General features: G+C 63.5%; 1 protein-coding gene across 1 annotated transcript in view; it reads right to left on the bottom strand.

The window, feature by feature from the left end:
- Positions 1-25,696, bottom strand: part of RAI1 (retinoic acid induced 1) — a 92,388-nt gene that overhangs the window by 1,706 nt on the left and 64,986 nt on the right. Inside the window, exons 3-5 of the mRNA XM_030297030.1 lie at positions 9,252-14,793; positions 4,917-5,010; positions 289-338 (exon numbers count right to left, since the gene is read on the bottom strand). Coding sequence (XP_030152890.1) covers positions 289-338; positions 4,917-5,010; positions 9,252-14,777 — 5,670 coding nt within the window. The 5' untranslated portion in view covers positions 14,778-14,793. The remainder of the gene's footprint in view (positions 1-288; positions 339-4,916; positions 5,011-9,251; positions 14,794-25,696) is intronic.

The following is a 25,696-nucleotide window of genomic DNA, read 5'->3' on the forward strand; positions in this document are numbered from 1 at the left end:
CACCCTGCCACCGTCACCTCCGTGCCCGTCGTCCCGTGCCCCTGTCTGCCCTTACTGGCCCCCACCTCGGACGGCCCCCTCCTTCAGGACCTGCCTGGTTAGAAGGCGGTCTGACTAGCGCGTGCCAACCTGCCCCAAAGGCTGCGGATAAACCAGGAATAATGAAGTTTTGGAGACGGGCAGGTGGGGGCTGGGCCCTGCTGAGGCTCCGCAGGGCAGGGGGTGGAGTGAGGGAAGGGGCTCCCCTCCAGCCTGGACACCTTCCAGGGAAGGCCTGTGGTCACCTACCTTATGTTTGGGACACTTCAAAGAAAAGTTCTCTTCGATGAATATGCAACCTGCCACCAAAGAGAAGTATAGGTGGTTAGGGTGGCGGCAGGAGTCTCATCAGGGGGCCAGGCGGGGAGGGGGGCCCAGCGCCCACGAGACCCTAGGCTACAGGGCTTTTTGCAAAAAGCAAAGCAGCCCATGCTTGAAACCCTCCCGGTCTCCACCCCATCACGACTGAGCTGAGGGGCCCGTGTGCTTTTTGTTCTCCCCGCACCCGCCCCGGAAGGCCCGCTTGTCACTCCGGAGGACTTCCTGACTCCCTCCCTATGGCAGATCCCCTATGCGTGTGTCTCTCCCCTGCCCCTGCCTCACTTCACTCGGCCACGCTTGTCACTTCCTCCTACTGGTCTATGTGTCGGTTACTTGCTCACCAGCCACTGGCACCTGTGCCGCTCAGAGCAGACACTCAGGATACGGGCTTGTCCCTGTGGGGGCCTCGAGAGGGGAGGCAGACCTGAGTCTGGGGGCAAGGGGAAGACGGGACTGAGGTCTTGGGTCTGAGTGAATCCCAGCAGGCGTTTGGGTGCCCACCCTGGGGGAACAGAGAGGACGCTGAGCACGGCCAGTCCCTGATGCCCACCTCGGCCCAGGGGTGCACTCATAGCAAGCTGCCACTCCACTGCCTGATGCCACCTAGGGAGGCCCCGGCTTCTCCCCCAGGAGCCCCCAGTCACCACCCCCTCGTCCCCTTCTGGGCTCACCCCCACCCCTACCCTGCCGGCCACTGCTCTGAACAAACCCCAAACCCATAAATAGCCGGAGGCCGGAGCTGGCCCAGCAAGGCCTCTCCTTCCAGCACATTCCTCCTGCTCACGCCGTGGCTCTGTGCCGTGGCATCACGGCAGCGTGGTGGCTGGTAGGCAGGGCGGGGAGGGCAGGTCTGCAGGCCTGAGAACAGGGCTGGGAACGCTCCAGGCCTGTGGCTGTCTCCCCTTTTTTTTTTCCGACCGACCGCTGCCAGAGCTGGGGAGCCCGAGACCGAAAACTGCCCACGAGGTTTGTGCACTCCAGGGCCAGCGGCTGGAGGCGGATCGTCAGTTTTTCCTCTTCTCTACGCTCCGACAGGCCAGACGCGGTGCCGGGACTGAACTCACACCTTCCAAAGAGCATTGAGCTAAAACCCCAGGCCTGCACATGTGATGTCATCCCCGCCCCACATCCCACTTCGGGCCCTACAGGCTCCGGGTCTCTGGAAGCAGAGGGCAGGAGGTCACCACTTCCAAAACCAGCTTGCTCAGCCACGCCCCCGGCATCCACCCTGGACAGGGCCAGGCCACCTCTCCTGGTGTCTGCACCTGGGGACCTGGGGACCCAGCTGACAAAGTGGCTCCGGGGCCTGAGTGTGGAAAGGCTCAGACCGACCCGTGGCTTGCTGGCTTCTGCCAGCGATTCTGAGTCACTTAGCCCCAACGAGGTGGTCCTTAATGGGGTGGAAGGGACAGGGCTAGCGAGCCAGGGCAGAACGGGACGGCCCTGATGCCCTACGGTCTGAGAGCGTGACCCAGACATCTGGAGAGCCCCACGGGCCCCCGCGTGGCAGGCCCCAGGGGTCGGGTAGGTGGAAGGTGCCAACAGAAGCCTGGGCTCCTGCCTGCCAAACGCTGGATGGCCTCCCCAGCCTCCTCCCCCAGTTGCTCTGTCTCCCAAGCCTCCCGCCTGGTCAGGGGGGCCGTGACCAGCCCTCCCTGCCGCCCGGAGGCTCACTTGTTCTCCCAGCTTCTCTGGCTGCTGCTCCTCCAGTGCCCGGGGCTCCACCCACTCTCCTCTGCCAGCTGCTAAGTGGCGGTGCCCACGCCCCCCCACCAGCCCCTCCAGCACGCTGAGGAGCCCTGGGGCTGACGGCCAGCGAGCCTCTGTCCCGAGCCCAGCTGGGACGACTTCCCTTGTACGTCTGCCGACGCCTCAAATGCAACCTGTCCAGAGGGAAGCAGCCCCGTGTGGCGGACGGACAGACTGCCGAAAGAGCTCCAGGCCCCCTCCCTGGGCCACTATCCTCTGCGCTGTGGCTCTGTCGCTCTTCTCGGGCAGAAGAGGAATCCATCCTGTGAATCTGGGCGGGCTGGGGGACTCGGTTTGGTCAACCGTGTGGTGCCGAGCCTGGCCTGCGGGGGCACGAGAGGCCACGCGACCGCAGCCACCCAAGTCGGTGGCGAGGAGGTCCGCCAGCTGGCGGGAGCAGCGGAGCCCGCCGGCTGACCACGCCCTCGGCACAGACCACCGGGGACTGGCGCTGAAGCCAGGAAGCCGGGCCTGGGAGAGCCGGTAGCCGACACACCTTCGGCACACCCCTGTGCTGCCCCAGACCTGTCCCCTCCGACGTGGGGAAGCTGGATGGCGGGCTCCACACCCCGTCGCCCCTCACCCTAAGGGCTGCACATTCAGTGCCAGCGAAGGCTCTGTCCGCATCAGCAGGTCTCGTCTCCCGCCGGGACAACCTCTGGCCCCGTCGGCTCTGGCTGAGCCAGTGTCTCATCTGCCCGGCTTCCGGGGCCCCTTCCCGTGGCAAGCTCTGGGGCTCTACAGAGACCCCTATCATACGGGAAATCCTTCGAAGATTTCCTTTCGAGCGGAAGCGTATTGTGTCCGGCCTGGTATATACATCCCACCGCTAACCAGCTGCGGGGCACCTCCACCGACCTGGTGGGGCCGGGCTCCAATGGCACCTTTTCCTGGAAGTCCTCCTGGATTCCACACACACCCCCCTCCCCCAGCTCAGACAGGGTGACTCTGTCCCAAGGGACACACTCTTCGCCCTTCCTGGTTGCCATAACTTTGGGCAAAGATCATGATTTTCCTGTGTGTCTCACTCAACCGGGAACCCCCGGGAGGTTCTGAACGGTACTGGGGTGGGAGAGAGAACACAGGATGGGGAGCAAGACAGGCAAAGTAGTCGCATCCTGGTCTGTCCTGCTGTGTGGCCATGGGAAAGGCAGCCTGTCTGTAAAGATGCAGCCCGGGAAAGCACAGGGGCCTGAGGCAGGGCCTGGCACCCAGTGGGTGCTAAGTTAATCACTGTAGAAGGAGGGGTGCAACTCGGAGTAGTTATCTATTACTGGGGTAAGGCCACGGGTCTGGTTAAGTGGCTGAGTCCACACTAAAATCTGGTTCTTGCTGCCCAGAGTAGGGCTGTGGAACCGGCGAGAAGCCCCACATCCCGCTCCAGCCGGCCCCCTCCCTGCACGGTGCGAGCACCTCAGCCCTCGCCAAGGAACTGTCATCACTCAGTCCTGCGGGTGCTCCCGGGGGTGGCTTAGCTGGGGCTGCTGCTGGCCCGGGACCAAGCGGGCAGGTGGGGGCGCAGGGAGTGGTCCCCTCGGCCCAGGGCAGAGCCAGCAGGCATTCAGGTGGGGAGGAGGGGGCTCCAGGTAATGGGAGGACCTACTGGGAGACACCTCTGCTCCGTCATCCATGAGGCAGAGTCATTGATAACTTCACCCGGGTTCCAGGCTAGAGGCGGGGGTGGGGTGGGGTGGGGTGGGGGGGCGTGGGGAGCAGGGGGAGGCGGCCACCGTCCAGGGGACTGGCCCCAAACGGGACGAGGGCTGCACTTCCCTGGGCGGCGTTCATTACTTGGCTCACTGCTCCGAGCAGCCGCAGCAAAAAGGGATGATCCTTATCTCTGTTTTACAGATGGGGAGCCCACCTGCAGAGGCATCCACGAACCTGCCCAAGTCCACGCGGTAAGAATGCCACGGGGGTTTGAATCCGGGCCGGAGCTGCCTCTCAGTGACTATGGCTCCGCCATAAGCAGCCTCTTTCTTTGGATGAAATCGGGACTGTCTGTGAGTCTGGGTCTCCCTGCCTGCTCGATGAGGTTTGGGACTCCCGGATCTCTCCGGCCCATGCAGTCTGTCCTTCTGTGTGCCTGGGTCACAGTGGGTGCTCATAAACGCTCATGCAACAGATGAATGAGTAAGAGGAGAGAATGAGGTGGGTGAGGGTGCAGGGGAAGCCTGATCCTGTCTCCAGACCCCAGTGTCCTGCTGAAAACCTACAACCGTTGCCTGTAGCCAACGGGAGGGGGTTTTTTTTGTTTGTTTTTTTTATAAGTAGGCTCCACGTGTGCAACATGGGGCTGGAACGCACAACCCCGAGATCAAGGGACCTATGCTCCACTGACTGGGCCATCCAGGCGCCCCCAATAGGAGTGTTTTGAACCCCATCTCCTCCTACCTCACTTGGTGTTTGCTGAGGTCTGTACCTCCCATCTTTCTTTACCCAGTGAACTCCTATTCAGCCTCCAAAGACCCAGCCCCAGTACCCCTGTCTCTCTGAGGCCGGAGATCCTCCCCAGCCCCTACCACTCCTAAGCACTGATAGCTCCTGAGCTAGCCCTCCATCCTGTAATGCACGCCTCTGGGCATCCCTCGAGCAGGTGGCTCGGGACTGGTTCCTCTCTGTGGCCTTAGCATTGTCCATCATGGGTCCCAGGGGAGAGACAGCTGAGAAAATAAACTGCTGGGGCAGGAGAGGAGGGCAGCCAAGGCGTCAATTGGGGCAGGGTTCAAGGAACGAGGTGCCCGGGTCCCCCTGGGCTGCTCAGGTGGGCCTCCAGGGCCTTCCTGTCCCCTTGGGCTGGCTCTTACCCGCATCGCTGGCACACGGGTAATGGTAGGTGTGGGTGCATCCCTTGTGACAGCACCCGATGGTGGCCCCGGCTTCTTGGCAGCTGGAACAGGTCTGGTGAGGAGAGAGGGAAGACGGGTGAGTCTAGGGCTGAGGAGCCCGGCAGGCGGGCTTTATAGACAGGCTCTCCCATGGACCCCACGTCCTTTCCCCCGAAACGCTCCCTGTACATCGGTGGGAAGGAGGGTCAGTATGGGGCACAAGTGCCCCCAAGGGCGATTTTGTGGCAGAATTCCGAGCTGTGCCTTGGACGAGGGGACCCTCTTGGGGCAGGAAAACGTCTAATCTCGTGGATAAATATCAGGGTCTAGGCATCACACAGACCTGGGTTCAAATCTCAGCTCCGCCATTCTGCCCCACGTGACCTCAGCCGCTAACTCAAACTCTCCATGCCCCGTCTGCGCAGTGGGGACAGTGCCTCCCTTACGGGACAGTCGTGACGATTAAATAAGAGACGCCGTGTGCCCAGCAGATGACAAGAACTCGTGAGGCCACTCACCCTACGGCTGTGGCTACCGGCCAGCACTGAGCAGGTTTGTGTGTGCGAGGCACCGGCTGTGTCCTTACCCACTGGTTCCTCCCACCGGCCCTTCAGGCAGGTAACTTTCACAAACCCCATTTTCTAGATGGTGAAACTGAGGCTTCCGCTCCAGGCAAGAGTGAAGGCAAGAAGCATTGCTTTCTACCCAGAAAGACACTCTCCCGCCCTTCGATGGGCCATTCATCCTCGCCAGACCCCCGGAGAAGAGGACACAGCCAGTCCTGACGTGCCGAGGTGATGTAAATCTCATGCGAGGCAGCACAGCGGCCAGCCCACTCTGCCCCACGCCCGGCCCACTTGTCTGAACAGGGACGTGGCCGGGACAGCTGGGCGATGCCAAGGAGGCGACGCAAAACGAGAAGCCTCACTGTATGCGTTGGGGAGTAGACACAGGAGGGCAGCGCAGCTGTGGCAGGACTAAGCTGTGGTTGCTAAGCTACCAACAGGTACCGGCAGCTTACGATGTGCCCCATGTGCCTGGAAGCAGCCTCCCCATAACCTTATGTTGATATTCTCCTAATTCTACCCAGGTCACCAACGAGAGCTCAGAGAGGCCGATTAAACTGCCTGAGGGCACACAGCCCCTAAGTCGCCGAGCCGGGCTTTGAGCCCAGCTGCCCGGCTGGAGCACAGGCTGGCGATCACCCCCCCCCCCCCAATACTGTTCGAGGCAGGGGCTCCATGCCAGGTCCCAGGACTAAGACAGATCCCACCCCCAGCATCTGGGGGAGACTAGGAATGAGAGTCTTCTCCCACCTTCCTGGGGAAGATGCCCAGGAATGCTCCCTCTGGCATCAAGCTGGGAGCGGGGAGGTGCAGGGATGGGGGCTGGGTATATTCTGGAACATCAGGTTTTCATACAATGCCTTTAGACGCGCAGTTTCCTTGCGGTCAGGGCTGAGATCTCCTGGGACCGTGAGGCCCCAAATTCCCTCAATTTCTGGCCCACAAGGAGGGAATAAGGCAGGACTGGGGCCCAAACCAGGGCTGCGCCCTCAGGGGGTTTTGTCGCTTAAAGGACAACAGTCGCAAGAGCAGCCTCACGCTACCATGCCTGCACCGTGTCCCCCCCTCCCCCAATCCCGAGTGGCACTGCAGACGTGAAGAAATCAAGGGACAGAGGGACAGAGGCCTTGGGCCCTTCTGACCGTCACACCCAGGCTCTGATCCTCTGCTCCCCCAGCAGGGCTTGTGAACCTGACAAAGGACTCCAGGCTGGTGGAGAGAGAACCCGAGGTCCCAGGGGGTGGGCATGGTAGGGCTCAGGGACAGCAAGCCATGTGGGGGCTCTCGGGAGGGGACAGAGAAGAAACGGGGCTGCCCCCGAGGGGCCACACGGAAGTTCTGTCCCCCAGAGAGCAAAAGTGAGGCCAAGGTAGCAACAGGTGTGCCGGGGCCTGGAGCCCTGATGCACAGGGCCCCTACTGCGTGCTGGGGAGGGAAGACCACCCCCACAGCCCCGCGGCCCTGCCAGCGGGGTTTGGCCTCCTGAGGTTCACAGGGGGCAGTGACTTGCTGGAGTCACAGAACCTGCCCTCAGCAGAGCTGCGATTCGAACCCGGGTCTGCGTCTCTCTAAGGGAGTGTGCTGCCACTGAGCTGTCCAGGCAGCAAGAGGTCTTGGTGGGGACAGGAGGCCTAGCATGCCCGGGCTATGGGAGCAGGGGGCATGGAGCCGTGCCCCTCAGAAGTCCCAGAGCCCGCCCGTCTCTCCAGAGCGTTCTGTGGCACGGTCTGCTCCTCCAGCTGGGGTGGGGGGGTGGGGGGCTGCCTTAATGATCCCCTCTGAGGCTCACAAGCCCTGGCCTGGCTTAGCAACCACCATCTCTGGCTCGGCGGCCCTTCAGATCCCATCTGAGCTGCCTCCGGTGAGGGAGGGAGGTGCGGCCGGCGAACGGCAAGTGCCTGCTGCTGTGTGTCCTTGCCGCGGCCCCGTCCCGACCTTCCCGGGGAGGCCCCCGGTGGTGCCAGGCTACCACACCGTTTTTGGCATAGGGCACAGCGGGCAGAGATGGGCCGACCGGGCTGACTTCCAGCTCCGGTACTCAACAGCCGCGGGACACCGGGAAGGCACGGCGCCGCTCTGACCCCGGCTTCCTCGTCGGCCCAACAGGGCTCGCGTGCGGGTCCGCGAGGGGAGACCAGGGCGCCCGGAACAGGCTGGGGCACGTGGGCAGCTTACCCACCACGATGGGTGCAGGTGGCTGGGAAAAGGCTGGATCAGGCCCCGGCTCAGAGAGGCAGCACAGGCAGGCCAGAGCTGCGCGGGGGGGGTGGGCGGGCCGTGCGTGCTGCAGGGGGGAGGCGGTGATCTGAGGGTATTAACTTTTTAATGATGGGAGAGACTTGAGCCTATGTCAGACAGGTTGGGCAGGAGCCGGAAGCCAGTGAGAGAGAGAGAGAGAGAGAGAGAGAGAGAGAGAGAAAGAGAGAGAGAGAGAGAGAGAGAGAGAGATTGAGAGAGAGAGAAGGAGACTGGGAGAGAGGAAGACAGGAAACTAGCAGGTGTCCTGTTGGGAACTGGGGTTGCCTCAGTCAGGCTGGAAGCCTGGGCGCGGAGAGGTCCCTAACCACGCCCCCGGGGCTGTGTAAGGTCTGGTGCAGGAAAGGAGGGGAGGCTGAGGCCCTCAGGCACAGGGGCGGGTCCCAGTGGCTGGGGGTGGGGACCCCCAGCACAGGCAGTAGGAGGGGGGTGGGCCGAGTGGGGGAGGGGGAGGGCAAGAGCACAGGCCTCAGGAACAGAATGCTGGCCCCACCACCACGTCCCGGGCACATTCCGCCGACTGCCACCAGGCAGACCTGAGGGGGCTCCCAGATGCCTCCCCCCCCCAGCTGCCTGCTCACCCCGGCCGCCCGCACCCCTCAGAAGGGAGCGTGAGGAGCAAGATCCCCCGGTAGCCGGACTGGAGGCATCACCTAGAGTGACGTGGCCCAGCCGCTATCACTGGGCCTAGCAGAGAGCAGAGGACGGTCGGCGGGCACTGAGGCCAGGCACGGCTCTGACAGCTTCACGGGCACGAACCCGCTCGGGCCCCACAGCCCCTCCGCGGCGGGGAACCACCCTGCCCGCGTTAGAGAGGACACGGAGGCACAGAGGGGCCGAGCCCCACGCCCAGAGTCACACGGTGCGTGACGGGCGGTGCCGGGGTCTGAACCAAAAAGCCAGCCTGCGTTCTTGCTCACGGATCTGTGACTGTTCCTCGAGGAGCATTTTGTGACTGTTTCACGAGAGGTTCCCAGACCACCCGGCCCTGGGAGGGGGACGCATCCCAAATACCTCCCGAGAGGCTCTTTCCCTCGGCCCGTGCTCCACCTCAGAGGCCAAGGAGACACGTACTGGAAGGGGGGCACCTGCTTTTTTTAGGCTGCCCGGATGTTCAATTCTGGGAGGCTGCCTGTCTTGGGGGGGTCTTGGCGTGTCAGCTGATGGCACGAGACGGGGCCAGGTGGACTGGGGGTTGGGGGTGGGCGACGGGAGCCCGACGGTGGGTGTCAGGTGTGTGTATGGGGGAGGGGCGGGGCGCCGGGATGGGCCGGGTGCTGAGGGACTGAAGCTGCAAGTCCCGGACAGGGGTGGGCGAGCCCGTGCTGCCTCCGTCTCGACTCCACCCCCAAGCGCCTCACGCGGGAGTCTGTGATCGTGGGTGTGTTTGGCCCAAACCGTGGCACCGGAGAGATGAGGGGGGGATTCCCAACTGCCTGCCTGCCTGCCTGCCTGCCTGAGCTCCCCCACCGCAACTGGGCTGGCCTCTTACCATGTCCACGGCCACCTTCATGGCCTCCTGCAGCCCAAAGAGCTTCCCGGCTACCAGGTAGACCCCGCCCGTCCACACGGCGCAGGCCTCGTGCACCCAGTGCTCCTGGGTGTCCCCGCCGGGCTCTGCCGGCGGCTCCTTGCTGCACTCATGCTTGCGGCTCTTGTCAGCTGGGGCCACCTCCTCGCCCCCATCCCCCCGACCGTCGCAGCAGTAACAGCTCTGCAGCCGCCGGGACAGACCCCGGGCGCTGGTGCGCAGGGAGCCCTGCTTGGCGGGGTCGGCCGGGCCGTCGGGCCTCGGGGCTTTTCCAGGGGCAGCGGCAGCTGCACATTCAAGGTCTTTGAGTGTTCTCTCGAGGGGCGGCGAGGCCTCCCCACAGGTGCCCTCCGGCCGCACCTTCTCCTTGAGTTTTGGCTTCTTTTTGGGGAGGCAGTGTTCGGGGTAGTAGGGCCCACAGAGGTCCCCGAGGTCCTTGAAGTTGGCCGGGTTTTGGCAGAGGCAGCAAACAAGGCAAGAGGTACTCAGGGCCTTGGAAACCACGGGCCCCAGATGCATGGTGGAGGACAGGGGCAGGGAGGGGCGTGGCTGCAGGACAGAGCCTCCAGGGAGCGTGGCCAGGGAGGCCCCGGTCGCATCCAAGGAGAATGAGCACGAGGATGAGGAAGAGGAGGCAGAGGAGGAAGGCTTCCTGTGGGGCTTGGGCTCCTCCCCCGGGGAGTTGACAACAGTGCATATGGTGGTGAACGCGTCTCTCTTCTCCACCCGCACAAAGGGCGAGAAGGCCGGGGTGCGGCTGTCTGCTCGAAGCCGCTTGCAGGAGGAAATGTACTTGAGGCGGATTTCAGGCTCTGCGGGATCCAGGGGCAGCACCTGCTGCTGCCGCCGCCGCTTGGCACGCCCCTTACAGGGGGAGGAGGTGGTGTTCTTGGCCCGGCCCCGAGTGAGGCGCTTTCGCTTGGAATAGCTGCTGTAGTTGGCATGGCCCGGCTGCTTCTGCGCCCTTGTCTGGGGCTGGCAGGGCCGGCCCTCAGGGGACTGGGAGGCCAGGCCCAGCTCCTCCGTCTTTGGCTTCTTGCCTCCTCCACCAGAGCTGTCCTCACCGCCCCCCTGAGTGCCATTGGCCCTGTCTCGGGGAGTCAGGAGCAGAGCCGGGCCTAGGTGGGGCCGCTTCTCCAGGGGACCTTTAGGGAGTCCGAGGGCTCCGGCCCTGCCTTTCCGGCTTCTCTTCTTAGGCGCCAGGGCAGTCCCCCCGGGCAACAGGGCCTCCGGGGACGTGAAGGCCTCGGTTTTGAAACAGTCAGTCGAGGACAGTTTCTTACTGTTCAGGAGTTTGCCTTTTAAGGATCTGTTGGTTGGATTTCTGCATAACGGGTCGGCCCCCGAAGCTGCTGGGAGCTTCTGCCCGGTGCCCACATTTAAGAGACCTTCGCCTGCCCCAACCGGGCTGCCCCCGGCGCTCTTGAACCCTCGGTCCTTCTCAGGGAGAGATGGGCTCAGAGGATTACCAGGAGGGGCCCCTGGCGTTTTGCACGCAAACTTTTTCAGGCTGGGCGAGGTGATCTTCTGCACGATGGCCTCCAACTTCAGGCCCCGGCCTTTCCGGGGCGGCAGCACCTTGGTCTTCATGGCCCCCTGGAAGGCCGCCCGCGAGGCGAGCTTCAGGCAGGCATCCGGGGTCTCCGGGGGCGGGGGCTTCACGGCAGGCTCACCGTTGCCCTTGGTGGGCTTGGCCTTCTTGGGGGAAGACATCCTCTTGAAGAGGGTGGAGGAGTCCTCGGCTCCCTCCTCCTTCACGTCCCCCCCACCGCCGCTACGCAAAACCAGGTTCCGCTTCTTGGTGGGGACAGGCGCCATGAAGGCAGACTTCCTTTTGAGTGAGTGGAGGGGCCGATCGGAGAGCTTGCTGCCTGCCCCGGGCTTGGGGACCCTCGCCCGCTGGCTGGCCCTGCCCTCCTTCTGGGGGCTGCCGGCGACCTTGAACGTGGCGGGCAGGTGGTTGTTGGCGAGGAGCTTCTTGGTGGCACGGCAGTTGGGGAGCCGGCTCTCTGAGGGCCGCCGTCTCTTGGAGTGGAACACTTCCTGGGTTTTCGTGCGGGACCGCAGGATCATGGAGCGCTGGTCCTTGCCCGGGGTGCCGGGCGAGTCTGTTTCCTTAGTCTTGGAGCCCATGGGGCTGCTGTCGGAGGCCACAGGCAGGGCGGCCGGGTTACTGGGGCTGGATGCCGCCTTGGGTGACGGCTTGCCCACCCGCTTGCCAGACTTGAAGGCGGCTCGCTGCTTGCCCCCCAGTTTGTCTGGGGGCGCGGGGGTGGTGGTGAGGCCCGGGGGTCCAGGTGTGCGGGGCTCACTCAGGGCCGTGAAGGAGCGTGTGCACATCCTGGGGAGCCCTTCTGAGGCCCCCCGACCCGGGGCCCCTGCTCCTTCCATCTGTCCCTGGGGGGGCCCCGTGCAGGATTCGGGGAGCAGGAGGTCTTTGGGCAGCACAGGTGCCCTGCACGGGGAGTCCTCGGCCTCGGGCAGCCCCCGGTGCACCCGCCGGCTCCGTAAACTTTTGCCGCGCGGCACAGGCTCTTTCTTGGCAATGGGAGCCTCGGGCACAGCGGGCTTGTTCGGCTTCTGGGCCAGGGAGGCGTCCGGGGCCAGGGTGGCGGAGTCCCCTGGAGCCAGCGCCCCGTCGGGTCCCTCTTCGCCTGGCTTCATGTGGGACAGGGAGGACTCGAACCAACTCTGGACCTTCGACTCCGCGCCCACGGTCGGGCCCAGCAAAATGACAGACTCCCCGGAGAGGTGGCAGGGGGAGCCCCAGCCGGCCTTGGTGTCCAGCACCCCCTCCACCTCCTCCTTGGTGCACATCAGCGGGGCCTTCGGCGACAGCGGGTCCTGCATGCCGGGCCTCTGCTCGGGGCTGCCCAGGAGCTCACACAGGGAGGAGTACTCCTCCTCGGCCTCCAGGTCGTCTTTCCTCCCGGTGGGTGGCAGCAGGGGGAGGTCCCCGAAGTCGGCCGCTGAGCAGCAGTGCCGGCCCTCCTCCAGCCACCTGTCGGCCTTGCCCACCTCGGGGCACTGCAGCAGCCCGCCCACCTCCTCCTTCACCCCACCCGCCTCCTCCTGCTCGGAGTCCCGAGGCACCGTGGCCTTCTCCCCGGGGGGCTCCTCCTCCTGGAAGACCGGGCAGGCCGAAGCCTCGTGGGCGTTCTCCTTGCCCACGCCATCTGAGGCCTTCCCGCCCTGCTCCAGGCCCTTGGTGAGCTCACTGGGGTGGAGGCCCCACCGGGGACAGGCGTCCCCCAGGTTTTCCTCGGGCCAGGCAAAGGGGTTGGCGCCGTCCGCGGAGCCGGCGGCGGTCGTGTCCGGGAAGCAGTCAAAAGCCGCGGCGGCAGGGTCCGACACCGCGGCCCCCAGGGTGGGCTTGCTGCTGAAGGAGAGGGGACCGGCCGTCTTCTTGGGGTCAGGGGTGGCGAAGCCCACAGAGGGGTCTTCAAACAGCCCCGGGCTGAAGTCCTTGGCGCTGCCACCCTTGTCCAGCTGCAAGGACTCGGGCAGGGCCTCCGGCTCCCCTGGCCGCGGCCACGCGTTCTTGGCCACGGAGTCCAGGCAGGCGCTGTGGTTCTCCAGCGAGAAGGGGGGCTTGCCGGCGTCCTTGGCCAGGCCGGGCGGCTCGGCCCAGGCCTTGTCGGCCTTCTCGCCGATGGCCTCCTGCAGCCCCAGGATCTCGGACGCCAGGTCCTCCTGCGCCAGGGCGCTGAGCAGCAGCCGCGGGCAGTCCCGCTCGCCCGCCACGAACTTGGAGAAGCTGTCGAGCGGCAGGCTGCTGTGCAGACTCTGGAAGGAGTCGTCGGACTTGGTGGACATGTCGTCGGGCGACGTCACGGAGCAGGTCGACACGGACTCGGGCTTGGCCTTCGAGTTGCTGTTGACCCTGGCGGGGCTGCCCCGGGCCTGGCTGCAGTAGAGGAAGCTGCGCTCCAGCGGATCCTCGGAGCCGCTCAGGTAGTCGGCCTCGGGCGGCTCGGCGTGCGTGGACTGCGGCGTGCTGCTCAGCGGCTCGGACAGCGGCGTGCCCGCCGGCTCGGCCGAGTAGCCGCTGCCCTCGGGGCTGCAGTGCTGGCTTTTGTGCTGTTCCGGGGTCCTGGACACCAGGTTCTTGACGCCCTTCTTCTGCGGCACGGCCGCCTTGGAGAGCAGCAGCTGCTGGACCGTGTTGGAGATGTTCTCCACCTGCGAGGTCAGGGCCGTGAGGCTCTGCAGGCTGAGATCCGACAGCAGGTTCTCAGGCAGCTTGTCCTTCTGCAGCGGCTTGCAGTTGCCAGCCTGGCTGTCTACCGAGCCGGCGGCGTCGGTCGGGGAGGGGTTGAGCAGGGGCATGAAGTGGCTGTGGTCGGCGATGCCGGCGGGGAAGGCCCCGGTGCCGAGCGCCTGCTGGTTGTAGGGGAAGTTCTCCAGGTTGGGCATCAGGGGCGACGGGGTGGAGCTGTAGGAGGGGGAGCGGCCCACGGAGCGTGCGGGCGAGTGGCTGGAGCTGGGGCTGAAGGTCTGATAGTACTGCTCCGGAGTCCTGACGGCCGCGTCCGGCTGGCAGTAGCCAGGGCCTTGCTGCCCGTAGTGTTGGTACTTGGCGAGGTTTTGGTAGTGGAGGGTTTCCTGGGCGTGGTGCCGGCTCTGAAGGGCCTGCTGCTGCTGCTGCTGCTGCTGCTGCTGCTTCTGTTGGTCGTAGCTGAGGCGGCCGGACTGGTAGGCGTGAAGGTTCTGGACCCGCTGCCCCGGGGCCAGGCTGGCGGTGGCGGTCAGCGGCCTGTCGTGGGGCTGGGCGGACGGTGCGGTGCAGCTCTTGTAGGAGTGGGCGCCCTGCCCGCCGCCGCCCTGGCCCGGGGAGGAGTAGGTGGAGGAGGCGGGGAAGGACTGCGTGTGCTGGGGGAAGTGGCCGCCCTGGGGGAAGGGCAGAGGTGAGGCCATGTCGTTCTGCAGCTTCTGCCTTTGGAGTTTGGGGTACGCCAGGGGCTGCTGGGGCTGTGGCAGCTGCTGCTGGACGTGCAGGGAGTGAGTCCGAAAGGGCAGCTGGGCGCCCTGCTCTGGGTACTGCCTGCCGGGGGGCACCGCGGCTTTTTTCATCAAGTTGTCCTCATATTTGCCCACCCCCCCTGGCAGGGGCTGCGGCTGGGGGGGCGGCGGCTGGGGGGCCCCCCAAGCCTGCAGGCTCTCCTCACCCGAGTAGCGGCCGGGGTACGGGCTGCTGTCCTGCACGCTGTAGCCCGAGAAGGCCGGCCTGCCCTGCAGGGACTGCTGGGAGGGGAGCCCCTTGCTGCCCCGCGCGGTGGCCGCGGCGGCGGCCGAGCCTGCGCCGCCCTCGTAGCCTGGGTACGGCTGCGGGTTATAATAGTCCTTGGCCAGCAGCCGCTGCCGGTCACAGCTCAGCCCGGCCTGGCTCGGCTGTCTGTAATTCTCCAGGCGAGATGTCTCCTGTGAGGTCTGCTGGTAGTTCTGTTGTTTGCCATGGAAACCACACCTTTCTCGAAAAGACTGCATGACTCGGGCTGGTTATCTGTGAAAAGAGAAAGGGGGGGGGGCGGGGAGGGGGGGGGAAGGGAGAGCGATTCAGACGGGCCATTTCCCTTCCCCTCAGAACGCCTGCCTCCCACCCCTCTCCCGCCCTGCCCTCTCCCCGCAGCTCTTAACGGTCTCCCCTTTGCCTGAGCCTCCCCACCAGCTGTGCACATATTGACAACTTCTGTGTCAGGGAGGTGTGCTCTGTAATTCCCGCTCCGACATCGCCCGCTGCCAGCTGAGCCTTGCCAAGGATGGCCACCGCTGCGGGAGGCACCACCCCACCCTGCTCCCAGCCAGCTCCTCCCCTCCACGCCCCCCACCCCCAGCACTCCCAGCGCTTCCCTGCTGGCGTAAGTAAAATCGTTTAGCAGAGCAATCCCACTCCCCTGTCCCCCCCCCCCCCCCCGCCCCAGGGGCCGCCTGGGTCCTGCAATCCAGTCCCAGCGCGGCAGTGTTCAAGCGTGACCCAGCCATGCAGGGACCAAGGAAGGTTTGCCCCTGCCCAGAGAAGCTACTCACCAAGGCCTGTGGAGAGAGAGAGAGAGAGAGAGAGAGAGAGAGAGCGCGCGCGCGCACACACACACACACACACACACACACACACACAGACGCACAGAGGCGCGCGCACAGCCCGCACGCGCGTGCACACACACACCTCCTCTATCACTGCCATGCCATCTGGAATCTGTCTGTTCCTTCTAGCAGACGTCGATTAGGGGCTGTGGAGCCATTGTAGGCATAAAACGTCCCCTTCTCTGACTCCCAGTAACGCAGGACAGCGGCACCTGCCTCCTGTTTTTGATATCATAGGTGCGTAAACAGATTACGTGGCCCAGAGTGAGGGAGTGCATGCTAATGGGGGACACAGCCGCAGTCCCTTGGCCACGGAGGAGCGCCCCACAGCTGGGTGTGACGCAGCCCCAGCCCTCCTGGTCGGCCCCTCCTGTCTCGGACTCTACAGGGTCAGGATCAGGGCACACCAGGCCAAGAACCCATCTGGTTACTATTTTAGGGGCTCACGCCCCTGGTGAGGTCTAACCAGCCCCAAAGCAGGATCTTGGATCAGGAAATGACCCCGGAGAAGGAGTGGGCCCTTCAGGGCAGGGCAGCCGGAGTCACAAACGCAGGCTGGCCCACCCAAAGCATCCAGGCTAACGGTCCCCCTAACTGACCGAGGGCCGGGTCACCCCAGCAGACCCTCAAAGGAGGGAGGGATGGAGACAGGAGCGAGGAACGTTCCAGGCTCAAGAGAAATCACATCAAGGAGTCCTGCGTTCAGCCAGAGGCCCAGGGGGGTCAGGATTTAACCCACGACTGTGCCGCTGGTGGGTGAGCCAAGAGGCAGACAGAAAGGCCCAGGCCCCCAGAGGGGCACCAGGGACTTTCCAGTTCCCAGCCGTTCATTCCCAACACCGAAAGAGGAAGGGGTGGCCTGCCGGGGGCCACAAGCTCCCAGAGTTATAGGAGGGACCAGAAATGAAAAAGAGACACAGAGGAGAGACCGACGGACGGACGGACGGATGTGTGCAGATGTGAGAACGAGGAGAGTGATGAGGCGTGGGGGATGGGGGCTCCCCCAGGAGGTCCAGCTCACTCCTCAGCTCTTCCCCTGGATCCTACTCAGATTCCTTTCTCAGTGCTGGGGCCCGGGGAGGGGCTCCATCCGGCCGAGCAGGGCCAGTCTGGGGCTGCCAGAGCCCCCGGAGCCCTGTTAGCACGGCCCAGGACCACCTCCCCTGACCTCGGCAGTCAGCCGGCCCCGACTCGGGGACAGAAGGCCCTGGCTGCAGACGGGACCAGTGTCCCACAAGGCAAGCCCCTTCCCACCGGGCCCATCAAAGCCAGCAGGCCCCTGGCAAACACAGCCCTGCTCCTTCCCTCCCGCCTCTCCCTGGATTTATCACAGGCACCCCAACAAGGAAAAGCGCGCCCGCCCTTCTGACCCACTTCAATCCCATCCCTGGCGGCTGGGATCAAACGTTACAGGGGGTGCCTGCTGTGACACGCCAACCCAGAGGAGCGGGAGGCATTGCTTGGCCCCGTGCCTCCTGACCTGACCTTCCAGAGAAGGCTGCCGGGCGGGCGGCCCCCTCCCATGCTCGGGCACAGGAAATGAGCAGGCAGGCAACCGGCTGGCAGCAGCCGTCACTTTTATTCGGGTGTCACTGGCTGGCAGGCAGTGGTGAGGAAGGCCCGCTCCCGAGGACATCCTACGGCGCTCTGCCTCCCCGGCCTGTGTTTATGAGCCCGAAACGCGCAAACCCAGGACCACTCTGGAGGCTGCGCCTCGTATATCTGCACAAATTACATTTCGGCTTTTATTAGTCCCAGATCGCTCCCATTTCCTGCTGAGTGTCCTGTGGATATCATTAACATTTCTACAGCTTTTTTATTTTTTTATTTTTTATTTTTCTTCACATTCTCCAAAATGCATTACCAGAAACATTACTTAAAAAGAGAGAGTACTAGGACCAGTGTCCCCCCCCCCCCTTTAATCAGTCCAGCTGCTGCGTCTTTTAATTTAGCCGAGCCGTATTAAAGGCGGGTTTCCCAATACACGAGCAGCTGGATGCGGTGAAAGCATCTATCTCTAAGAAAAGACAGTTCAATTAAAATACGAGAAGCCCAGTGCCTGATGGAGAACGCAGGCAAAAATGCTCACCCCAACACCACCCTCCAACCCCAGGCGGCGGGAGGGGGAGAGGGAGGGCTGCGGGAACAAAGGCACGGCATCAAAGCCGATGCCGGTCTCGGTCTCTCTGAGCCAACAAGGTCCGCTGGATCTGCCAGGAGAAAATGGGGCTCTGGCTCTTTAAGAGCTGCCTCAGGCCTGCCACGGGCTCTGTTGTTATTAATTATTATGATTATGATTACTTTTCAAGAGCACTAGGAAAGGACAAGGAGGGGGAGAGAGGCAGGCGGCAGGCAGGGGTGGGCGGCACCAGGAGGGGGGGCAGAGAGAGGCCCCTTTGGCAGAGAGATGGTGACCTCTGAACCCACCCGGGGAGGGCAAGAGGGGACCATGGGGGGAGCAGCCTGGGGCGTTCGGCCTCTGTAGGTTCAGCAGGAGGGAGAAGGGGTGGGGGCTGGGGGAGGGCACCCCCCTAACACATCCTCATGGGGCTCCCTCTGGGCCAGCCCAGCCTCCCCATCCTCGCCTCCCCCACCTGCTTCTTGTGGACACTTGGTCAAGGCCTGATCTCTGAAGTTCTTGAGGGGAAGGTCAGTCTCGAGTGTCCTCTAGGCACCAGACTGCAATGCTTATGACAGAAGTCCCTTATAACAACTCCTGGAAGTTGGTTTCCCCAGCCACTGGACTGAGCATGTCAGGGACAGGCACGCTCTCGAGGCCACACACAGCACAAAGCTGGTTCAAGGACCCGGCCCTTGCAGCCAGTGCCCCAGGACTTCCTTTAGCACAGCAATGGGCCTCACTGCTCCTCCCCGCTCCATTTCCACAGCCATGAAACTGGAGGGGTGGGGGGAGATGAGCCCAGGCCTCTCGGCTCCCCGCCAAAGGCACTAGAGGTCCAAGGGCGCAGGGGCATCCTTTGGCCCTGGGTGCTTAGTCTGTGCAGGTTTGCTCAGTGCATGCTTTGACTATTCTGCCCTTCTAGAGAAAAGGGTGAGGTTCAGAGGGCAAGAGACCTACCTTCGAGCCCACCCACAGCGAAGTTCCCTTTGTGGGATGCCTGCAGCGGCAGCTGCGACCAGACCAAGGGTGCACGTCCCCTCCCCTGGACCCCACACCAAGAACTCCCACCTAGAGGAAGACATCTCGGAGTGTGACAGCAAGAAGGTGCTGCAAGGGAAGGGCAGCGGTCCCCTCTGCAGCATGTGAGGCCCTGGAAACCAGGCCAGGACCCCCCTTTTATTCAGGGAGCCAGACCCACCTTAGGGAGGTCCACTCATGAGCAGTGGTGCTCACTGGCCTCCCACCATCACCATGGTAACTGGTGTCCCTGGGCCCACAGCCCCTCCAGTTCCCCAGGGCAGTCCCCCTGGTCAGGGACACGGGCACAGTGTGGGCCAGAGCGGCCACGGCCCCCACAGGGGACCTGATGGAACCCAGCTGGGAGGCTGTGGCTGGAGGTTTTCCTGAGAGCGAGGGGTGGTGGGAGAAGGGAAGGGTGGGGAGATGGAGAGGAAGAGAGAGGAAGGAAAGGAGAGAGAGAAGGAAGCTTTCTGTTTCCCAGCAGCGGCTCTGAGGCCACTGGTTCCATCCCACCCACTTATCCAAGGTTGTTTTATGACCCGGTTTCCTGATTTGTAGCTGCAGGGGAAAAATGTAAAAACCCAACCCACTCAAGGCCTGGGAACCAGGAAGGAGGAAGTTACCTGGGTCAAGAGGCTGGGGATGGGGCCGGGGGGTGTCCAGGGAGGAGTGAAGAATGTAGGACCACCTCAAGCCTCCCCATCTGCGGTGGGTAATGAATACTAAATATGAAGCCTTGATTAAAATGATAAATCACTAGCCAGGTTTCCTGCTGTCCTGTGGGGTCTATCTTGAATACTAAGGGCCTGGCTTGAACAGGGGAAGGGACGAGCTCCCAAGGAGCACACAAGACAAAACAGCCCAGTCCCTGCAGGCCCCTGGGACAGGTTAGGGTCCTCGGGCCCAGGGGCTCGTTGGGAGGGAGGGACTGGAGCCAGCTGGGAGAGCCCTGCCTGGGGCACAGGGGAACGATCCTGGGGCATAAAGAATCCCAGAGAACAAGGCAGCCCCACCTCAAAGGATGGTCTCTCGAGACCACCTCATGTGGGCGCCCCCCCCCCCCACACGTGGCATGCACCCCTTCTCATGGTGGGCATCCATGTGTGCTCTTGGAAGAACCCAATCCACCATACCCCTCTACAGGCCTTGGGTGGGAGGAGCTGGGGGCTGGAGGTCCTGAATATTAGGCAAGAAGGACAAGAAACTGGAAGGCTGCCTCAGCATGCTCTCCAGACATCAGGCGGGTCCCCAGCCAGGCTCTGTAGCTGAGACTAGGAGCCCCCGGTGAGGCGGGGATCTCAGGGCTCTTTGGAGGAGGTCTGAATAGGGAGCAGAGGCTTCTGGACACTCCAGACGTTTGAAAAGCCTTCCCTCAAAGCCCACCGACGCTGTCTATTCCAAGGACCCGGCTGCGGAGGCCCCAGAGACCCTCCTAAGGCACTCGAATATCTCATCTCGTCCTCAGGGTCTAACCCACCAGGAGGTCGCCCCACCCGGCCCTGGGGCACAGGCAGGGTGTGTGAAGTGTGCTAACTCCTGGAAGCTCCAGGCCCAGCTAGGAAGCCACAACACCATTTCCAGGAGGAGTCACCGCGGGAGTCCCACAGCCCAGCGACTGGGCAGCAGAAGCCGGATCTCAACTTGGGTGCCTGACTTCTAAAGCTGAGCCCCGCTCCGCACCCACACCCCACTGCCCCATGGTGTGGTTTCTGGGATGCGGTGGCCAGCAGGCCCACAGATCTGGGCCGTCGGGGGTGGGGGGGCACGGTCCAGGTGTGGTGAAGGGGCAGATGGCCAGCCAGCCCTCCCCCACTGGGAGCTGTGGGGGTAGCAAGAAGGGATTCAGCAGCAGCTGTGCCCTTGGTACTCCAGAGCCCCCCTGGGGTGGGGAGGGCTCAACTATTCTCAGCTCTGTACTTACCAGTCTCTTGTGGACAGTAATTGTTTTTAGATCATTTTATTCACCATTCAAGAAAAACAAAATCACCACCTCTCCCCACCGTCAAAATGAGGACCAGAAAAACGGGAGGTATTGACTGCTGAGATGCAAACAGCTAAGAGGCCTGGGGTCTGGTGGCCTACACATTCAGGGACCCACAGGGGGTCTCCCAGTCTGCTCTGCTAGCCTCTCCACCAACCCCCCAGAAGTCCCTGGTCTTGTAGGCAACTGCACAGTGTGGATATGACATTGGATCTGTGTGTCTGCTGGCTTTGAGGGGAGGCAAAGGTGGCGAGAGAGAGCCCAACCTCTCACCCCAGCTTGTCGCATGTGCCCCAAGGGACCATCACTTCCCTGCGGAAGTGGAAGCACCAAGGCCCCAAGCCAGTGGCCTGTGCCGCTGTGGACTCTGTGGCTTTGGGCAAACCTTTTCGCCTCCCCGGGCCTCAGGGCCTTTGCACTGGCTGTTTCATCTGCTAGGAATACCATTCTGATAGCTACATAGCTTGCTCCTCGACTCTAAGCCTTTGCTCAGGTCACCCTCCCCGGTGCCCCTCTCTGACCGCTGTGCTTGGAAGAGCACCCCTTGCGCTCCTCCTCCCCTGCTTCTATCGAGTGCTCACCTCCTTTTAGTATGCCATGTGGCTGGCGGGCTTTATGACTGGTCTCTCCTCTTAGAACTACAGTTCCGTGAGAGCAGGCATTTTGGCCGGTTTTGTTCGCAGCTACATCCCCGTATCCCAGAACAATAAATATTTGTTGAACGAATAATGTGTAAATGTGACATTAACTCTAGAAAATATCCAGAACAAGCAGTCGATGGCAAAACGAATGCCGGGGTGGGGGTGGCGGGGGGGCGGGGCACGGGAGGCTTATCGCCACAACTCCTCATTCATTCCACAAAGAACAATCTCCTTCGGGCCTGGCAGGCGATGCCTGTGAGTGAAGTGAGCAGGTGGGGACGGAGGCAAACTAAGGGTCCTGGTCCCAAAGCGAGGGGGAGCCCCACTAACCTCCAGAGCTTCTGAGTTGTATTTCACGTATATATGCACTCAAAGGGAAGTCTCGCCTCGCCTTTTAATATATGCTATCAACCAAGTAAAAAGTCTTAACACCCGGAGTTCAGGAGAAGCCATGTGGACTTCAAGCCATCACAAGCTCCCAGGGGTCAAACGCTGTGTAACTGACGCACACAGAGCTTTGCTAGGGCAGAGCCAGGGCCTTGTTGGGAGAATCTGGGCACCTCGCACGTGCTCAATGGCACGCGCAGGAGCTCAGTGTGAAGGAATGGGAACAGGAGGAGCACCCAGAACCTTCCCTGGCCCCTGGGAGAAGCCCTGAGACCAGCACGAACCAGCGATGTCGTGGAGAAGCAGGGTAGAGCTGAGGAGCGCTGGAAAGGAGGTGCAGAGCCGTGGGGGAGCTGAGGCCCCAGGGGTGCTAACAACCTTCAGGGCATATTCCACCCCAGGCACCAAATGAGGAGGCCTTGCTGCCCGCCCCCCCCCCCCTTGCTGGGTCCCTGCGGGGTTCCCTGGTGGCACTTATCACAGTGGCAATTACATAATTAATGGTGTAATGAGCTGTGTTACGTGTGCCTCCCTCACCAGAATGCAGCCTGATGAGGGCAGGGGCTTCTTCATCTGTTTGGTCCTAAGCCCTAATCGCGGAGACTGTCCCGAGTGGGTGCCAATTAAACATTGCCTGGACAGACGGGCAGATGGGATGGGCGAGGGGCTCAGCTCTGGGTTGAGTGCATTAGCCATCCTCACCACAGCTCTAAAGGATGCTGCCCAAAGAGAAGCCTGATGATGACAGGCCTGAAGGCCAGCCAGGAAGGAAAGACAAAAAGCTCTGTACTCCAGACCTGGGTCACAGCCCCTCCCCTCTCGGGTCGGGTCCTTTTTGGCTCAGCTTACAGTGGGGTGGGGGAGAGCTGGGTGCTGAGGATCCAGAGGAAAAAGCAGCAGGGCCCCTGCCCTCCTGAGGCCAACAGACCCTCAGGAGGCTGCGCGGCGGAGAGTGGAGGTTGTCCGGGGAGGCTGGAAGGAAGGGGCCATTATGTGAGAAAGGGTGAGGGCCCACCAGATGGAAGGAACGGCCTGAATGAGGGTGGAGGCAGGACTGAACAAGTGGGGCCACTACCATGATCTCCCCTCCTCTCCCTCAGGTGGCCTGGCTGCCACAGCCAACGGTCAAATGCCCTCTGTTCTCATGGCTCCAATCCCTGGCAATCCTGCAAAGTCACCCCGATTTGTTAGCTGCCGATATGGCTGCTGGGGGAGGGGGGGTGGCGGACACTCTCCCACGTGCCTTTGGGGTCCAAGCTGGAGAGGGGTCTCTGGCTTGTTTCTGACCTGGTGCTGCCTACCTCTGCCTCCCGCCAACAAGGCCAGCTGCTAGCAGCAGTGAGCCACCAGAAGCCACTTTCCACAGAGCACATTCTAGGTCAAACTCCCCCCTCATCTTGCAGAAGGATTAACAGAAGCCCAGAGAGGGCCAGTGACTCGTCCAAGAGGTCCAGCAGGGTTGAGATCCCTCTACAGCTCTGTGCCCCTTGGTCAACCAGAAAATGAACTCAGAGCTGGAAGCCAAAAAGAGGAGGGGTCAATGTCTTCCAGCTGGACACCCCAGAGGAGCCAGGGAATGCGCCCCCCTCCCCCGCCTTTCCCAGCCTGGGCGGGAACCACCTCTCCCTTCCCTGCCTTTGACACCCCCTCTCCGCAGCATCCCACAGTCAGCATCCCAGTCGGGGAGGCTCAGCAAACCAGCCCCTCCCAGCCCCGTTCCACCTGGGGGAGCCAGGGAATTGGCGCCCCCCCTCCCCCCAGCCCCCAGGGGAGGAAGCCGCCTGTCAGGCCGCCACGGCGTGTCAAATCCTCTTGCTGCCTAATTGTGAGACGGCGGCGTTTAAAGAAACGCTTTTCTGGCCGCCTGCCACACCGCAAACTGCTTGGTATAATTTTATTATTAAGGAGAGAGGAAAAAAAGGGAGGGGGTTGGGAGGGAGGAGAGAGAGAGAGAGAGAGGGAGAGAGAAAGAGAGAGAGAGGGAGAGAGAGACACAGAGAGAGAGAGAGAGAGAGAGAGAGAGAAAGGGAGAGAGGAGGAAATTGCTTAGTCCAAGTCAGCTGGTGGAGTATTCTGCTCAATGTGAAAGCGGGGACGGCTTTCCAGTTGGCAAGCTGACTTCGTTAATTGCGCATTCAGTCTCTACTTAGGGTAATTGAAACGAAGCGGGGCCCAGGTCTGACAATTAGGGTCTGCGACTAGGCCATTAACCCTTTCTGCATCCGCCCCCCACCCCCGATGGATAGCACGCACCCACTCCAAGTGGGGGTGGGTCACCGGGCACCCCCCGCGAGAACCCATTCCGAGGCTGGGGGGCAGGGAGCCGCGCAAGGCGGCGCGTACCACGGCAGGGGGGCTGCGGGGCGGGCGCCCCAGCGCGAGCAGGGTTAACGCGGTGCCGAGAGTCCGGGAGCTCGGCTACGGCCGAGCTGGGGATGGGGGAGCCGCGCTGGGTGTGTGGGGGTTGTTTGCGGCCTCGCCGCCCCTCTGCAACAGATGTTTCAGCCGTGTAAGACAAAGGCAGAGCGCCTGCTGCTGCCGGGAGAAAATCCGCAGGACTCCCTCAGGGGCAGGTAAAATTTCACCTTCTATTTGTGTTCCCCCCTCACACCCCCGCTCGCCCCCGCCCGGATTCCCGGCCTCTGCGCCAATCCGGAAAGCGCCACCAAAGACGCCGCGCCGCCTCCTCCGCAGCCCAACCCGCTGACCCCAGCAAGGTCACGGCGACCTCGGGCTCCGCCAGCAGCGCGCCCGCCAGTCGTCCGCCGGCGAGGGGTGCCTCTCCGCGCCCGGCCCCCCTCCCGGGGCGCCCCCCGTCCGCGATCCGCGGTAATCGGAGGCACCGGGCGCGAGAGGAAGGGGGCGCTGCACTCGCCACGAGGCGGAGGCGGCGCTGGACGCTCCGCGCCTCCCTCCTGCCAGCGCTGGGACCCCGGGGGGCTCTGCACCCCCCCCCCAGCCCCCATCATTCATCTCCCTGATTCCCGCTGTATCCGCCCTCGGAAGTCAGCCGAGTGAAGCAGCTGTTCCTTGCACACTCCACTTGACCAAAGATGATGATAAATGAGGCCCGGGCTGCGTCGGGGACGCGGCGGCGGCCGCGAGGGGCGCGCAGGGCGGGGCGTACGGCCCACCGCCCCCTCCCCGCGCCTCGGAAAGGGCGAGGACGCGGAGGACAGAGGCCGAGAGGCACAATCAAAGGGCCGCGCTTCCCTCCCGGCGCCCCGCGCAGCCCCCGCACCCGGCTGCCAGAAGGCGGCGGGCGGAGGTGCGCCCGGAACGCCGGGGCCGAGGCGGAGACCTCTTCCTAGCGGCCCGCGCCGCAGCCCCGCCCCCGCCCTGCCCCCTCCCTCCCCACCTCTTCCCCTAAGGCCGCGGTCCCCACGGCGCCCTCGTCCCCCCCCCCCCCCGGTGCCTCAAACCTATTAACGCTCGTTAATAATGAATAATGGAGCGCTTCCCTCCAGCCGCGCAGGCTGCGGGCGGGGGCCACCGCCAGCTGCGCCCGGGCCTGGGGAGGGGGCGCCCCCCGGCCGGGTGCAGGGGGCCCGGGCGCGCGGCCCCGCACACGTGCAGCCGCGGCGCGCAGGCGGGCACCCCGCCCCGCGGAGGAGGGGGAATCCCGCGCTGCCCTCCCCAACGCCACCTCCCCTGGAGTCCTCTGGCACCGAACGAGGCGAGAGAGCGCGCGCGAGCTTCCCAGCCGGAGAGGGTTATTTTTAACCTGCCCCCCTTTCTATATCTGCCTCTCGGGTTTGCGCGCCCGCCCGCCCGCTCCACCAGCCGAGGACGCGGGCTCCTCACCTCGCTCGGCGGCTCCGGCCTCTGAGCGCCTCCCCCGGCCCGCGGCCCCCGCCCCTGCGCGGGCATCGCGCGGCTAAATCTCAGCCTGGAAAGGACCGATTAGGAGCCGCGTGCCTTTCTGCGAAATATTGGAACCGGGTGGGGTGGGGGCGGGGAGCCCGGCGCTCTCGTCCCCTCGCCTCCCTCCCTGCTTGCCGTGACTGCGAGAGGCGGCTCCGGCGCTCCCTCCGCAAAACAGGGGGCGGCCAGGCCGGGGCGCCGAGCCCCCCTTCGCTTTTCGCCCTTCACTCCTCAACGCCCACCCTTCAGTCATCGACAAAGCTGGAGCTTCTAACACACCGACCCTCCGGCAGCGGCGGCGCCAAGTGGG

Source organism: Lynx canadensis, chromosome E1 (genome assembly GCF_007474595.2).
Source record: "Lynx canadensis isolate LIC74 chromosome E1, mLynCan4.pri.v2, whole genome shotgun sequence".
Classification (NCBI taxonomy): Eukaryota; Metazoa; Chordata; class Mammalia; order Carnivora; family Felidae; genus Lynx; species Lynx canadensis.